This window comes from Grus americana, chromosome 13, assembly GCF_028858705.1.
Source record: "Grus americana isolate bGruAme1 chromosome 13, bGruAme1.mat, whole genome shotgun sequence".
NCBI classification, from domain to species: domain Eukaryota; kingdom Metazoa; phylum Chordata; class Aves; order Gruiformes; family Gruidae; genus Grus; species Grus americana.
The window spans coordinates 1705603-1721956 of record NC_072864.1 but is presented as its reverse complement, the minus strand read 5'-3'; the positions used below and the strand labels follow the sequence as shown (position 1 = coordinate 1721956).

At 55.8% G+C, this 16354-nt stretch overlaps 1 protein-coding gene across 5 annotated transcripts in view; it reads right to left on the bottom strand.

Moving 5' to 3' along the window:
- ANKRD11 (ankyrin repeat domain containing 11) overlaps nucleotides 1-16354 on the bottom strand; it is a 155183-nt gene that overhangs the window by 12752 nt on the left and 126077 nt on the right. For all 5 annotated transcript variants that reach the window (XM_054840870.1, XM_054840869.1, XM_054840873.1 and 2 more), the window contains 3 exons: nucleotides 3671-3841; nucleotides 2279-2482; nucleotides 268-410 (listed from right to left, as the gene is read on the bottom strand). In XM_054840870.1, the coding sequence (XP_054696845.1) occupies nucleotides 268-410; nucleotides 2279-2482; nucleotides 3671-3841 (518 nt within the window). The remainder of the gene's footprint in view (nucleotides 1-267; nucleotides 411-2278; nucleotides 2483-3670; nucleotides 3842-16354) is intronic.

Here is a 16354-nt window from a genome sequence, read left to right as displayed (position 1 = left end):
AGGAAAGAAGGGAGAAGAACAAGACACAAAGCCACGCTCCCTCCCCGACTCCAGAAGAGGAATGAACCATCCCCTGCACAGGGCAACACCAAGTAGAACACTCGACAGCACTGGACAGGGAAATTCTTGCCCACTACATGGCTATCAGCAACAAACGGTAATAAAATAACCAGAATTTCTGTGTTTGCACAGTTGGCTGCTTAAAGCACAAGGGGAAAAAAAAAAGTCATTAAAAAACCACAGCTATGAAATCCAGCAAAAACCAACCTTGAAGTGCCCGTTATTCGCTGCGTCGTGCAGCGGGGTGTCGTCATCCAACCCCTTTGTGTTGACTTCGGCGCCCGCAGCAAGCAACTGCTTTGCAACATCGTAGTAACCCCGGTTGCATGCCTCGTGCAACGCTGTCCAGCCTGCAAGCAAAGGGACACTCAGAACACGGACACCACCTTCACGGAGAGAGTTAGAGACAGTGAAAAGTAACCCCCATCCACAGACGCTGCAGGCGCCGGCGTGTCAAGGGGTCTGTGGTCTGATGGCCAAGACGACGGTCTCGTTTGCCCAGCTCCCCAGGGCACAGCAGGAAGAAACCTGCAGCTCTGCCTTGCTACCGCAGCCAGGCGGCAGATGAACCGATCTCATTTTTCCCTCTGGTCACGCAACGTGCTACGGCCCGATCGTCTGCCCGAACGGGCACAGCCCCGGGAAATGGAAAGGTAAAGATTTTGTGCAGGAAATGAAGTGAATTGCCGATGCCGCGTGGAAGGCAGGTCTTAAAGCCTTTCCCTTTCCAACTCCTCTGTAAGGGAAACGCTGTCGCCCAAATCCGGACCGAGGTCTAAACTGCAGACATCGCTCTGAAGCGTCCCCCACACAGACCTCGCAGATATTTTCTGTGCTCTCCAAAGCAAGCAGCCATTGCGCCGCAAAACAGGCCCCCGGCTCGGGGAGAAACCAAACAGCAGGTCTCCACAGTAACAGCAGCTCTAGTTCTCAAACAAACCTCCGAAGAACACAGAATGAAATATTTTATCATGTTCAAACAGACTATTTTTAAGCAGAAATTGTTTTGAAGTTTCCTAGCAAATGTGCGTGGCTCCTTCAGTATTTTGCTGATAGCGTCGTGGGAGCTCATTCCGTTACCTACACTTGGAGCATTATAAAGGGGCACCTGTGACCAGAATTAATCACAACTGATAGCTCAGTCTAGCGCTGATATTAATCATACGGGCGGAGGAACATACATATCTATTTATAGCCCCAAAATCGTGTGAAGAGAACAGCGAAGAGCAAAGGCAAGCTCTCGGACGTGCTGGAAGAAAGGCTGCCTCATGCTAATTCAGCCCCGTGGCTGGTACAGGTGTGCACAAACCGTTCACCATCTCACGGCCGCCTTCTCACCGCAGGACTCGGGGCCGTTCCCGTCCCAGGCTCGGCTGCAGCCCCTCACCCCGGCTCCTTTCCCCATTCCCACCACCAGAAGCAAGAGCCTGGCAGCACTGCGGAGGAGGAGGAGGAGGAAGAGGTGGTGGTGCTACTCCTCAGCTGAGCTGAGGGCGGTCAGTGTTTCCTCTAATTCAGATGCAGCTGGGAGCCTGACCTTGCCCTTCGCAGTCGCAGTGCTCCCCGTCAGCAGCACCCCCACGTTCGATACTTCAAAACAAACCCCAGAACGCTGCAGGCATCAGCCACTCAACTCTGGAGCAAGGATTTTACAAACCCACTCTTTTCAAGGTTTTTGTGCACATCATTTCTTACATTTTAAGTAGAAAAAAGAGCTAAGCCAGCCTACTCCCTTTGCAAATTCCCCTCCAGACCTCCTAGATGGCACCCACGTGGAAGGGCACAAGAAAACGGACCAGAGGGTCCCGGTCACCGTTTCAGAGCGTGGAGCCCCGGCAGCCCCAGGGATCCCTATGGATCAAGCCCAGCTCAGCATCACCGCCCCGAGCAGGAGCATGTTCAGGGCAGACAGGACAGCCTGGGAATTTACCTCCCGAACTCCAACGTGGGAACTGATGTGTTTCAGGGATTTATTATTTTGACAAATCTGTAGTAGTTTGTGTGGGTTTTTTTTTAAAAGGACAGCAAGACTTTTTCTTCCCCAAAGGGTAAAAACCCCATTATTTTTGGTCAATCTCCTCTTTACAAGTAGCAAACCCACGTTATAAAGAAACTACTTTCCCTGGCAGGGGCCATTCTCAGAGGCGGAACATGCAACCAGGTGGGAAAGGTTCGGATCCGCGGGCTGCCCCGGCAGCGCTGCCAGCGGGCCGGTTACCTGCAAAGTCTTTCACATTGACATCTGCACCCTCGATAATGAGCTCCTTGATGCGCCGGGCATCTCCTCGGATGGCAGCTCGATGCAGCCGAGTCTCTCCTCGCTCGTTTCTCTTATTTACTTTATCTTTGGTTTTGGAGGCAGAGTTAGGAGTTCCCTTCTGACAAACTGTAGACTGAGAGGGATGCTTTGGTGTTGTGTCGACTGCGCGGAGGAGAGAAACAGAGTCAAGAACCGCAATTCAAAGGAAACCCTAAACCCTTAGAGGGAGCTCTTGTAACACGTTTCATCCCCGAAACGCCCGCCACAAGGCTCCGAGAGGCAACCGAACCTCTGAAGTCGATCGAAGGCAGAGGAGAAGCCTGTGTGTGTGTAATGCAGATATTAATTGCAGGCTGCCGAAGCCCACTGGGGAGAACTCCAGTCCTCGCAATGACTGTAGGCAATCCCGTGATTTAGGAGCAGACAATGCAGCTCCTTACCCTAAAACCTCATTTCCTAAGGGAAGTGGCCTTTTACCAAGTACATGTGAGGTCTGACAGCCTTGGGAGGAGGCTGCACATTTCCTGGGAGAACATCTGAACGCTCTCAAGACTACAGAGCTTTTTGCCTTGATTTTTCCCTAAGTAACAGCAACGTAAGCAGCTAGACTGGTGTTAAGAACAACAAAATACGTGGCTAAAAGCTGCGGCGTTTGTGTGTAGGATGCAGATGTGCACGTACAGATAGCACAGTGCCTCTAAAAACTCCGGGGGGTCATGTATGCAACAGATAAAAATTACTAAAATACAAAATCCGTGGTAAACACATTCCAGCTGCTCCGCATCTCAAGTTACAGTTGCAGTGGTTACACGTCTTATCCCTCTCCGCAAGAAGAAATGTTAAAAAACCCACATAGGATGGTATTTTAACTTTATTCACAGTGCTCCTTTACTGAGCGAGCCTGTGACGCCAGTGGAAAACGTGAAACTCTGATGTGGAGGAGGCTCCAGCTAAGCACCCAGGGCAGGCTCAGCGGTGGCCTGGATTCGGCCCGTGGGACATCTCCTGCTACTGCCTTGCACTGGAAGAAGGAAGGGCAGCCGCAGCCACGTGCAAACCCCGGCAGCAGCCCGTGTCTGGAGTCACCTGCAGAGCCCCGTGGGTCCCGCTGCCCCGCTCCAGCATCCCACCCACGGTGCTAAGAGCGGGGAGAGCCCACGGAGCAGCGCACCAGCCCCCCTGCCCCACGCCGGGGGTGGCAGCTCATCTCTGCTGCGGGCGAGGAGCTACCTGAGCCGCCCGGTGACCCCGGGGCCGGGCACTGAGAAGCCCAGATATTCGCGAGCCTCTTGCTGCCAGTTCACACCCGTCTGCTCACGCCTCTGAGCAAAACCACCCTCCGGATCTCACCTGGGCTGTTTGCAGACTCTTCCGCTGTCATCTGCATAAGGAGAGCAACCTGCTGGCGCTCGGAGAGCGGGTAGCCTGCCCGGATCCCCGAAAGGCCCATTCCGAAGAGCAAGCCAGGCTTTCTGGTGGCGGGCTCCTTTTTAATCCTCTTCCGCTCTGGACCCTGCTTTTCTGTGGCACAAGGAGACACAGGAACACAAGCCGTGAATGTTGCTGTAACTGAAAACCACGTTCATTTCTGAGCAAAGTGCTAACAACTCTCCAGTTCCGTTTCTGTATCTCACAAAAAAGCCGGCGGTGAGGGACGCATCCCTGCGGTGGGAGCGCCGGTACCCGGGCTCACGCCGCTGTGGTTGCAGCCGGGCCATGCATTGCTCCTGCTGCCCACCGGCTCCTCCGACAGCCCCTCCTGGCACAGGCTTCTACCAGTTCTCCCCCCCGCCCCCAAACAAGAGGGGGGGAGCGGGTCCTTCATGGCCGCTGCCAGTACCGTACCTTCCATCTTGCTTCTAGGAGCTTCCATTTCGTGCCGTGGTGCTTCAAGGAGCGTACGCAGCCTTACACCACCATGGCACGGACTGAACTGGAGGCATCTAAAACCGTCAACAAAGAGTGCTAACGAGATACAGGCTGACAGCTTGGAAACGTTGCCATCTAACCCCCCTCGTCACCATCAAACCAAGGACTCTGCAGCCAAACGGGTGCGCTGCCCTGGGCAGCGTCGGGCCGGCCATCTTCTCCCGAAGCGGCTGCTTCCAGCATCACGCAGAGCACCCACCTGCAGTCAGGCCGACGACTGCTTAGCCACATCCACTCCTGCCTCCCTCTTAAAAAACCCCAAAACAAACAGGAGGGGAGGAAGAACCCCCCGTGCCCGGCTTGTCATCCCCCCAAATCCCAGCCTGACACCCGGTCTCCTAAATCATCCGGCCACAAAGGCAGCTCTTGCTGAGGGACTGAGCGCAACCGCCTCTAAAGCTGGTATGTGCTGCTGGCATGCCATGTGCACAAGAACGAGACAAACCCAGCCTCTCCCGCACCTCCAGCCTTGCTCCCAGCGCAGCAGCCTGCTGCAAGCTGGTGAGAACTGGCCCCTGCCGAGCGTTGTGCAACTTGCTCCCTCCCCGCTGCCCAGCCCACCTAACCTCTGCGAGATCCTTGACTCTACAGCTCTTCCTAAGTATTCTTTCAGTTTTCTTGATGCAAGTATCGATCCTTTTCCCATGCAAGGAGAGTTAGCAGCCTTTCCTCTGCGCTTCTGGTTGCTTGTTGATACTGTCCGGTGAAAGCACGAATCCTGCTGCGTGCTCTCCAGCGGGTCTGCAGAGCTGCAGCCATGCCAAAGTCCCACTGCAGGGATGCGTTTGGTGAACAAAGTTTCAAGGTGCCAGTTCAGGAAACAAAAATTAAGTTTCCTTTCATCAAGCCAGCCAAACAAGAGAGACAGAATATCTATCTGCAGTTCCTTGCGAGCAGCCAAGCTGCATCCCTCCTACCAGGCAACTGTCCTAAACCCACAAAGCATAAGGAAGACACGGCGCATGCAAGTGGAAAATGCCGTCCAGAGGGACCTGGACAGGCTGGAGAGGTGGGACCACGCGAACTGCATCAAGTTCAACAAGGCCAAGGGCAAGGTCCTTCACGTGGGTCAGGGCAATCCCAAGCACAACTCCAGGCTGGGTGGAGAATGGATGGAGAGCAGCCCTGAGGAGAAGGACTGGGGGTGTTGAGGGATGAGAAGCTCACCATGAGCCAGCAGTGTGCGCTGGCAGCCCAGAAAGCCACCCGTGTCCTGGGCTGCATCTCCAGCAGTGTGACCAGCAGGTCGAGGGAGGGGATCCTGCCCCTCTGCTCCGCTCTGGGGAGACCCCCCTGCAGTGCTGCGTCCAGCTCAGGGGTCCCCAGCACAAGGAGGACATGGAGCTGTTGGAGCGAGGCCAGAGGAGGCCACGGAGATGATCCGAGGGCTGGAGCCCCTCTGCTGTGGAGACCTCAGGCTGAGAGAGTTGGGGTGGTTCAGCCTGGAGAAGAGAAGGCTCCGCAGAGACCTTAGAGCTCCTTCCAGTCCCTGCAGGGGCTCCAGGAAAGCTGGAGAGGGGCTGGTGCCAAGGGCAGGGAATGACAGGCCAAGGGGAATGGCCTGAAGCTGCAGGAGGGCAGATGGAGATGGGATGTGAGGCAGAAATCCTTCCCTGTGAGGGTGCTGAGGCCCTGGCACAGGGTGCCCAGAGAAGCTGTGGCTGCCCCTGGCTCCCTGGCAGGGTTCAAGGCCAGGTTGGATGGGGCTTTGGGCAACCTGGGCTAGTGGAGGGTGTCCCTGCCCATGGCAGGGGTGGCACTGGGTGGGCTGGGAGGTCCCTGCCCACCCAAACCATTCTATGATGCTATGAAAATCCAACTTTGCTCACATCTATTTCTAAGCACTGTACAGTCTGTTGATAACCAGGCAAGCTGCAGGGCTCCCGCTGCGTGCACAGGGCCAGTAACAACATTTGCAGCAGCCGCAGCTATAAAAGTTATCAAACGCAGGTGAGTGGCTCCTTGCCCTCGCATTGCACACTCAAACACCAGTTTGAATCAAGGCCAGTTCGATGCTGCTCGAGAAACCCGAGCAGTAAAACACCTCGCTGCATCCCTGACGCGAGGGGATGCTGCCAGAAGACGCAGCGGCATCGAGAGGGTTGTTTATCACGGCGAGCCTGCAAGTACCCGATCCCCTGAAGAGGAACACCGCGACCCAGAGCACTTTCCCGTGGGCTGATGAGGCTGCTGATACGGAATGCCAGGTCTTCGAGTGAGGTAGCATAGGCAAGGGCTCTCCTTTACTCAAACATTCGACTCTAAACATGGTTATTATTTTGCTGAGAATCCCAGACAGCGTTAGAGGGAAGATACAAGGAGGTTTGCAAACAAGTACGTGTCTGATAACGCTCTCCAAGAAACAGCAGCCCGGGAGGGGAAACCCCACCAAGTAACCCCCGTGTCTGCCCAGTCCCCAGCTCCAGCACCCTGAAACTGGGAGTCAAAAGCACGTGGGGAAGCGTAGAGGTCCAAGAGGATTTGCAACGCATCACACAGATGCACACTTAGCAGACTAACTGCATCCAGTCTCTTCCCTACCAGCACCCCCGTGCCGGGGCAGGGTCCAGCAGCCCGGGGAAAGGCAAATCCTGCGACGTCTAAGCCAGCTCCGCTCATCCAGTCGTACTTGGCATTTTGTCAAATTCAGTGCAGGTCACCGGCTCGCAGCCACCGGCAGCACAGACCCTGCTTTGCCTCCGCACAAAGCCCTGCAGGTCAGGCGAAACCGCCGACGGACGGGTTTAAACTCAATCCCCGGACTTTGCGCCTGAGCACACGTTTCCTCGTTCATTCACCAAACTGCCAGCGGAGTAAAAGTCTCCGGCAGACGAGGGCAGCAGCGTGTGGGGACGTCTCCACTGCTCCAGCTCGGTTCACGCCGCTTGCATCTTCCCGCGCTCCCTCGGCTGGCGAGCGGGCGGCTCTGAAAACCTTCTCCCTGCACAAAGGTGCCATCCTCTGCCGCTCTCCCGCTGCAAAGATCTCACACAAGAGCAGACGATTCCCATCGAGCCCCTGCACCTGGGATCCTGGGCGTTGAAGAAATAACAACTCCGTGCCAGGGAACCTCTCCAACCAGACAGCATGGGCCACCCCTCTTCAAATACAAGCCCCAGAGACGCGTCTGTGCATGGAAGGAGAATCCCAGTCTCATTCTCTCAAGCCACATTTCGGTCACCCTGGCAGCCATAACAGAGCTAGAAGATGAAATCAGATCACAGGAAAGTGGATAGTTTTTTAATAGCTTAAAATAAAATTAAACTCAACGTGCTTACAGTAAGAAAACAATTTAGCCCGGGCAGTTCCAGGAGCAATGCCGTCCTGCCAGGCACGCTTGCCCCGAGCACAGGGACACCCGATCTGCATACGTGGCGCTTTCCTGCTCCTCGTTAGGCTCCGGAGCTGCCGATCAAAGCAGGCTTGTTAAATGCCGTTCGGCCAGGTGGTGGGTTAAAGGCCTGGCTTCTCTGCACGCAGGGCACGGAGATGCTCGAGGGGGTCACGCCTTGGCCAGTGCCACCGGGCAGCATCCCTGAAGTGCAAGTGATGCACGGGAGTTGTACACGGCAGAGGGCTGCTCCGCACGTACGGAGCCACAATTAGAATGGGAACATTTTCATTAATATTACTCGGCTGCTGCAGGTTGTCAGCGTGAGCCTGGGATTTGCAAAAATTGATTACCAAGTTCAACCGAAAACCCCTAAACTCCTATTGATTCTGCAGTTGCAGAAATTTCCTCCTCCACAGAACATTTAACATTAAAAAGCATGTGAGCAACAAGATAAAAATAAATTGGAAAGCAACTGCCGCGTTCTCGCTCGCCACGGTGAGGCAACGAGGGCCGGCGGAGGCAACCGAGGACTCGGGCTCACGCGTGCTTCCGTGCGGGAAGGCGGCATCGCCCGGTGCTGCACTGGTCCCAGGCGCTGGAGTCCCGTTCGTGCACTGCGTGACCACGGCACTTTGCTCCTCGGTGCCTCCTCCTGCCCGGCAGTAAAGGGATTTGCCCCTCCGGGGCCAGGGCCGCGCTCACCGGTTTCCCCGAAGCCTCCTCGGCAGAAGGCAGCAGAGAAATGCAATGCTATCCTCTTTGCAATTAGATTCTCATCTGCTGGCTGCCGCAGCGCAGAGGTTAATCCGACTTCTGTAAGCGTTCGGGGGGAAGTAGGTCGCCAGCTGCGCTTCCTGCGCTGGTTGCATAAGGAGCAGGGCAGGGCTGGGCTGTGCCCGGCATCCGACGGCTCCCAGCGTCCGCACCCGGGCGCAGGCGGCGCGGCAGCCCCAAGCTCCCTGCGGCACGACACTCGGGCAGAGGCGAAGCCGGTAAGAGGCTCAGAAACGTGAGCAAGAAAGATGGAGAAGGAGCTGCTGCCAGTGGATGCGTGCTGTGTTGCTGGCAGCTCCGCTTCCCCTGCTCGGCCTCAGCAGAAGCGCCCGGCGGGGTCCTGCTCGGCCTCGAGGGACTGAAACACCGGGAAGGCTCCGGGCTGGCTTCCCTGGCCAGTCCCAGGCTAACAGAGCTGCAAACGCGTTTTAGTTCTTCACTCAGAACCTGGTTTTCAGCAGATTTAAAAGGGGCACCTGTACAGAGATCTCTGCTCAAAGGTTTTGAGCGCCACTGGCTCCTGCCGGCTGCTCCTTCTCCTCTAATTAAATGCTTTTCTGTAATACCTTGCAGCAAGACGGAGCAAATTAAGAGAAACGCTCACAGTGGGTAAATGCCTCGGCAAACAGGAATAGAGGTTATTTTACACCAAAACCCCTTTGGGAAGGCTGTACGCGTGCCAGTCCCTCCATGGAAGGGCAAACCCCAGAGGTACGAGGGGGCGTGCAGGGAAGGAGCCCCCTGCCACGGTTATCTCACTGCCGATCACCAGAGATGGTGGCGGGACCGGGCACACCGATCCCGGCGGGAAGAAGACCGCAGCAACCCAGCAATGTGCTCTGTGCCCGCCCGGGGATGAGCCACACCTCCATTTAGCTATTTTTAAAGCAGTTTGTTTGCTGCTTGCTTCAGCCTTCTGCAAACCTACAGAGCAAAGCTTCAGCCTGGCGCTGCCGTGGTTTCATTTGGGGATCCTGCTCGGCTCTTCCCTCACGCTGACGCTAGCAGGAACTGCGTGCGCAAGCTTAAAGGGGAAAGCAGGATCTGAGCAGAGCTGCAGCTGCCGAACACAGCCGGGGAACTGCTTCTCCTTCTTTTCATCACACATAAACCCGAGAGGCTCGCGAAAGGCAGAGCAGGAGCAGGTTCCCAGGACAAAGCGGTTTGAGCGTTAGCCTGCATGTTGGTTTTGTGCCCAAATTAGACTCCAGGTCATGCGATGCTCATGCTGCTGCAACGGGGAGCACAAATCCGGGGCTGCTGGAAGCCCGGCGGCGGCTCTGCGGAGGTCCCAGGGCAGGCGCTGCTTCTCACAGAGGCACTCGGTGCTGCTGGGCTGGCTCTGTGCACGTGGCAGCACCACGCAAACGGAACCCCCGGCCCTCGCCCAAAGGGGAGAGAGAAGAGAAGCAGGGAAGGAAAGAGCAAAGGGCGGTGATGGAAAAATCTTTCAGAGATTTCTCGAACACGTGCTGTGAGATGCTGGCAGGTTGTGGGGACAGGAGCTCCAACCCAGAGCTGCGGCTGAGCAGCACAGCTCCTCGCTCCCCACGAACGCGTCGTACCCTGTAATGCAAAAAGCATCTGTTTAAACTGCTCCGACATGACAACACACGCATATAAGGTGGTACCCTGAGGAAAAATACCATTTCCAAATAAGCAGTTCACGCCGAACATCTCAGCGCTGAATGGAGAAACTGACTGTTGGCTCGCTGATGAGTCGGGATTTTCAACAGTTTATTTGCCGAGCAAGCACACAAACAAAAGATCAATAAGAATAAATTAGAACGGCACAGACAGCAATAGAGACTGCATTGCACCCCCGAGAGACTGCACAAGCCTCTGCTTTCCCCATCCACAGCCTAGCATGCGTAAGAGTGACTCATTTGTACTGCAGAAGTTGTAGGGCATAAAACGTTTTGGAGCATGTCAGCTGAAACCAGGAGAAAAGCAGGTTTAACCCGAGCGCGGGCAGCCCAGAGCCCCAGCGTGCGGATGCTCACAGGGCATCTGTAGACATGGACCAACTGAAGAAAACTGATCGCGAGTCGAAAGGTTTACAGCAACACGATGCAACCACGTCCCAAGGCTCCGTGGGCACCTTAGAATTTAAGGAGAAGCACGCAGGACGGTGCTGAGGGGACGGCTCGGAGGCGGCAGCGCTGCAGGGGATGGGCAGGACAGCAGCAGGTCAAGCACAGCAGCGGCGTGGAATGGGAAGCAGCACAACGGCACGGGCAGATGAACAAGAGAGGGCAGCAGGGGAGCGGGACGGAAGGAAGGCGAAGCTGCAAAGAGCGCAGCGAGAAGGGCAGACAGGGCTGGGATGACGGCACGGAGACCACCATAAAGCAGAGGAACAGGATACTCAGGCTGGAGAGCTGCGCTGAGAGCCAATGCAGGGAGGAGGCCGCTGTGCACCGGAGATCACGGACACGCTGCAGAGCCTGCAGTGCGAACAGACCGGGGCAGGGATGGGAGGTGATGTCTGGCTAGTCAGCCAAATGAAAGCAGGTGCCAAAAGGGAAACCGAGGAGGAAAACAAGAGGAAAAGCAGTAGCAGAGTCTGCTTCGGCAGCATGGCAATGAAGGTGCCCTGAGCCGCTCCCGTGCAGCAGTGGGCTGTTTCCTATCTGAAGGACGGAGAGGGTCCAGGCCCAGAGACTCATCCTGCACAGCTGAGCTGAAAGGGTGGCAGAGGCGTCGGGTTCGACAGGAGCGGAGGAGAGGTGCCAGCGGGAGGAACAAGCCCGTTTATAACCACGTCAGGTCACTGCGATGGAGCTGAGCCCACCGTCCCCCACCGCTCGCCCCGGCTCTCCGGGGACAAGAGATCCCCAGGCCCTGACCCCAGTGGTTGCAGTATATTTACTTCAGCTAGAAAGACTGAATGCTGTGCGAGAGCCTGCGATCCAAATACTGGTGTTTTCACTAGACCTGTAAGACAGACAACAGAGTTGTGCAGAAACGTGTAAATGCATCTTCTCACCAGAGCGGCCACTGGCTAACAAACCGCTGCGAGAGTAACCGAGAGGCTTACATCAGAAACAACAATCTCCATGTTAAACATGAATAATTCCAAGAGAGACCAATTTTCAGGTCCAGACCTTGCATTTCCCACAAAACAGAAAGAGCCGGAGGAGGGAGGATGGGGGAGGAAGGCTCCGCACAGCCGCCCAGCCAGCCCTCCCCTCCCGGGAGCTGGGGCAGGACACTCTGCAGACAGCGCTGATAAAAGCTCTTGTATTAAGGAAAAAGCCATCATTGATAGTTTTTTGGTTCACAGAGACACAGCACACTGCAACCTCTCACTCTGCATGTTAAGGAGGTGATGCGGGGGGAGGAGGGAGATTTATGGCAGCTCCCATCATAAAACGACCTGCTTTTCCGCACAGCACTTCCCAGATGGCTGATGCACACGGGGAGTTTCTAAGGGTGATCTGAAGGCTGGTGTTTGCCAGTCTATCCACACTGTACCGGCATTATGGAGCCCAGCTAGAAACGGAGAAGCTCTGACATTCACTCTCTCCCTGGTTGCTAGGTGAGAACAGTTTCTTGACTATTTTAGTAAAAGGACTGAAATTATACAACCAAAGAAAGACCCAATGCAGCACAGCCCATTAGAGTCCCCCAGCTGCACACATCAGACCAAAGCCAGCGACAGAAAACGCGCACAAATAACACTTTCGTACGCAGATGCATTTTTTAATAAGCCAGCAATTTGCTTCTCACGGATTCCCTCGCCAACCTCGCAACTTGTGACTAACGAGCCCGTTCCCATGCAATGTCGCTCAAAACACTCGCGGGCATTAGGCAACCCAACAGCCGGCTCCAGGAGAGAACCATGGTTTAGGTCATCTGATTCATCAAGCGTTTTCTAACCTAGTAATTAGCGTCACGTAACATACTCAGGGGATTAACACGAAGGAGGCGGCGAAGCAGCAGAAGTTTGAAGCTCCGAGGCCAGCTCCTGCTGACCGTACCCACACTCACCCCGGTCCACCAGCAGCACCTCCCCAAGCCGGCTACGAGCCCCCGGGCTCCTGGACAACCCTCCGGAGCCAGGGAAAGGTCGGTGTGCACAAATCAGCTCGGAGGCCTGGCTGGGGTTTTGCATCTCTCCTCTACCCCAAAAAGCAAAACCCTCCTGTGCCAAGGTGGAGCCTGGGGGCGAGCGCTCAGGTGCTCTGCAGAGGGGCAGGGGCACTAGCGGCTCCGGGGGCACGGCTGCTTGCTGAAGAAATGTATCACGGGGTCTAACGAAACTGTGGGGTCTGCAACGCAAAACCTGCAAGACCTGCTGCCTGGTCAGGAAGGAGCGCAGGGTGGGGGCAAGGAAGCTGCCAGGGAGCTGCAGGGATGGACACTACCCTGGCCTTGCTTTACTATTCAAGAACTTAAAAGCATGATATTGCTCTTATATATTTTTTTTTAAGCAGGAGACAGAAACAGCTTAAGGACTTTTACATTTCAGCTGCGAAGCCTGCCGGGCTCTCAGGCCACATTTTCCATTTTTCCTCCCCATCCCCAGCCTAGCCACCTCTCCCTGCCCCCCGAGGTGAGATGCCCAGCACTCGCCACGGGGCCACGACAGATGCGGACGATGCCGTTGTTATTTCTGTCGGCACGGGAAGCTGCTGTTCTCCACCTCCAGAACAGGAGCCTCTCCTCCTGCTCTGCGCCCTGCACTACTACGGGTCCCCCACCTCCACCCGGCATCGCCATCGCTGCCGGCATCGCCACGGCAGCGCAGCCTGCTGTGGCATTTGGTCCAACTCAAACAACTGTAGCAACAACAAAAATTTCAAGTGATGCTGAGAAATCCCATGACCCGAAGCCACAACGCTGCTAAACCACACGCCGATCACCCTCCCACCCCGGCCGGGGACGGGAAGCGGCAACCGCTCGGATCGAGGATGGCAGGGGAGAACCGGGCTTGGACATGAAAGCCTGTGTGACAAAACACTTCAAAATGAGGATTTCTCTGGCATTTGGGGAACTTTACACAAGTGAGGAGTTTGGTTGCGGACTAAAGCTGCTGAGGTGAGGGCTGGGCACCCCGTCCGCAGCTCTCGCCGACCAAGAGCAGCAGACGCTGCGCTGGCTCTGCATGGCCGTGGCAGCGAGCAGGAGCACAGGACGGCTCCAACGCCTCTGGCTTTTAAGAGTACGTTTATTTAAACCCGGGTATGATTTAGCAGTGTCAGGGTTTGGACGTGATATGGACAAAACTGAGCTCCTCTCTTACGTGCACTGATTTTGCCACCGAACACACACAAACCCAGACCTTGAGACTTCGCGCAAGCCCCAGCAGCAGCAGTGTGAGTCGAGGGGCCGGAGGCACAAAAAACCAGCAGCAACCCTGCAAAGGCAAAATAAACTCCAGCGTATTCCTCACTTCTCCCACGGGAATCCTCAGAGGAGACAGACCTTCTGCACCCAGGGAGGTGACGGGGCACCCAGCGCTGCTGCGGACCCGCAGTTTTGACCCAGCCTTGCTCGGGCCGTTCCAGCTCCCAGAGACCAGAATTAACTCGCAGTGCTCGGAGATTTGTATTAAGTCCTAACTCTCCCCGACGATGGCTAAAGGCCTGGAAACCACAGCTCCACCTTGAGCCAAGGGACTCGAGTGACAGCCTGACACCAAGCTAAAGAAACCGTCCGCAGTACGAGTGGATATAACGAATTTTGCACTCTGGATTGCGCATTTCACAGCTGACCTTCGAGCGGCATTACCTGATCGGGTATGCACGACAGAGAGCAGGAAAAAAACCCCACCAACCCGCCCGTGCGAAGCTGCCGCGCTGCCGTCTGCTCTGCAGCCTGGGCGGGAGGCGGGGAGCGCCCAGCCCCACGCCGGCAGTCTGGTGCCATTGAGTCAGCCCATGACTCAGCCGCGGCTCAGCGCCGCAGGCACCAGCGCCGGGAGGAGAGCCGCTGCGCCCCGCTCTGCGCCAGCCGCCCGTGCCCATCTCTCCTGTCACCTCCCCGCAGGTGGCTTCCCAGCAGGACCGTCCCCCTTCTCCCTGCCATCTCCGCAGGACGCTCCTCTGCGTGCTTCTTACTATTACAATTTTCTAATATTTCTGTTTTTAAATGCCTAACCTCCTTTCAGCGCAGCACACAAACGACGAGCTGCATGAAGGCTCGCAAGCTGCTGAAATTGCTGGGGAAAAAGCTGGCTGTACTCGTTTGGCGGCTGCCAGGCAGCACGTAGGCTCTCGGCAACGTCTGTGGATGCGGGGAGATGCCACACGAGTGAAAGGAGAAGGAAGGAGGAGAAGTCTCAGGCAGAGAGATGCTGCTCCCACAGAGCTGGATCTGTAACATGCACAGTCTGGAGGCTCACAGCTTTATGCAATTTTTTTTTTTTCTTCTCCTAAATACAGTTTATTTAGTTAACTCTGAGGAACCCAAGAGCCAGAATTGTTGCTCTAGAAACCATTTTGAAGGAGATAATTTTAAAAGATTTAGCACTGAACCTACTGTACCCAAACCACACACTTTGAACGGGCCAGCAGCACCTCCCGCAGCCCACGCCAAGCCCGTCTCCGTCCGGGAGCAAACCCTGAGCGGCGCTGGGAGCGCTTGCTCGGGATCAGGGTGCAGTAAAAGGCACGCTGCGCTGGGGACGGGCTGCTGCAAATAAAAACAGATCAAGAATGAAATCGCTTGCTTGTTCGCTTTCTGAACACATCAGCACTCTGCCAGCAGCGCAGGCTCCTAAACCGACTCAAGGAGCAGGGTTAAAGGAAGAGCACGAGCACAGGACCCGGGCAGACCTCCGTCCCCACGCACACAGCTCCCCTGGGAACACCCGGGTGCAAACGGAAAAGCCGTCCGGTGCTCAGGGAAGTGCTACGAGCACGCAAGAGATGTAGGTTAAACGTTTGCAACCTGCCGGCGAGGGTGGGCATTGCCACCCTTCGACAGCGAGGCAAACCCATCACTTTTTCTTCATCCCGTACAGCGTACCCATGTCAAAGCTGAGCCAGAGCTGTTTGGGGAAAAAATGTGCTATAAGGAAGCCGAGCCACCGCAACAAACCAGGACGAGGATTCACGTTATTGTTTAAACATTTAAAGAGGGGACAAAATATCCCACTACAGGCAAAAAGAGAGCTCTCCTAGCTCCCAGCTCCCACATCCTTCCAGCTAAATTCCACATGGCTGTGGAATACCCCAGCAAAATTACCCTCAAACAAACACGACAGCCTGTGTACAGCAGCCCAGGAAGCACGACTGCGTTACATAAATCATCTAAGGTCAACTCCGCAACTGGCACGGCGAACGCCGATGTTGCAATCCCACTTCTCACAAGAGCTGAAATCAAAGTTTAGGAACAGAACAAGACAAACCAGCACCCCCCCTCCTCTGGGGGTGCGGGCAAGCGGCGTTTCTGCCCGGGGAGCTATCGGGGGCTGCAGGGTGAGTGTGCTGCAGCTCCTTTGTTCGTCACAAAAGCCCGTCCTGCAGTAGCCTGCTAGCCATGCACGCTTGAGTGTGCGCCGCCAGAGGTGTGTCGTTAGACGAGTGCCACACTGATCACACGTGCACAGGCTCGGGGGCACCCCTCCGTCCCCGTGTGAAGTGAGCAACTTTTGTGCACCTAAAACCACGTCTCCACCTGCCAAACGAAAGCCGGCCTCGAGCCAGGCCAAGGCACAGAAGGGCCTGAAACGTCCCACGGTGGCAATGGGGTGGTGCAAGAGGGGAGCAAGGTGCCAGTCAGTCTTTTCCCATCTCAAGCATCTGATTCCTGGAGTGAAAGATCTCAGAGAAGAGAAACAGGCTCCTGCTAAGCATCAGTCTGCCTCTGCGCATTTATCTGCAGCTCCCTGCTGCTATCTCCTCCCCAGCAGCTGAGTCACTTCCTCTCTTCAGCCTCCACCAAAGAGGTTGCTAGAGACTCGCCTACACCTTTCCAGCGTTCTTGGAGCCCAGTTTGTCTTTAAATGCCTCTCTGAGTGCAATGACCACCTCCCAGTCTCCGGCTGT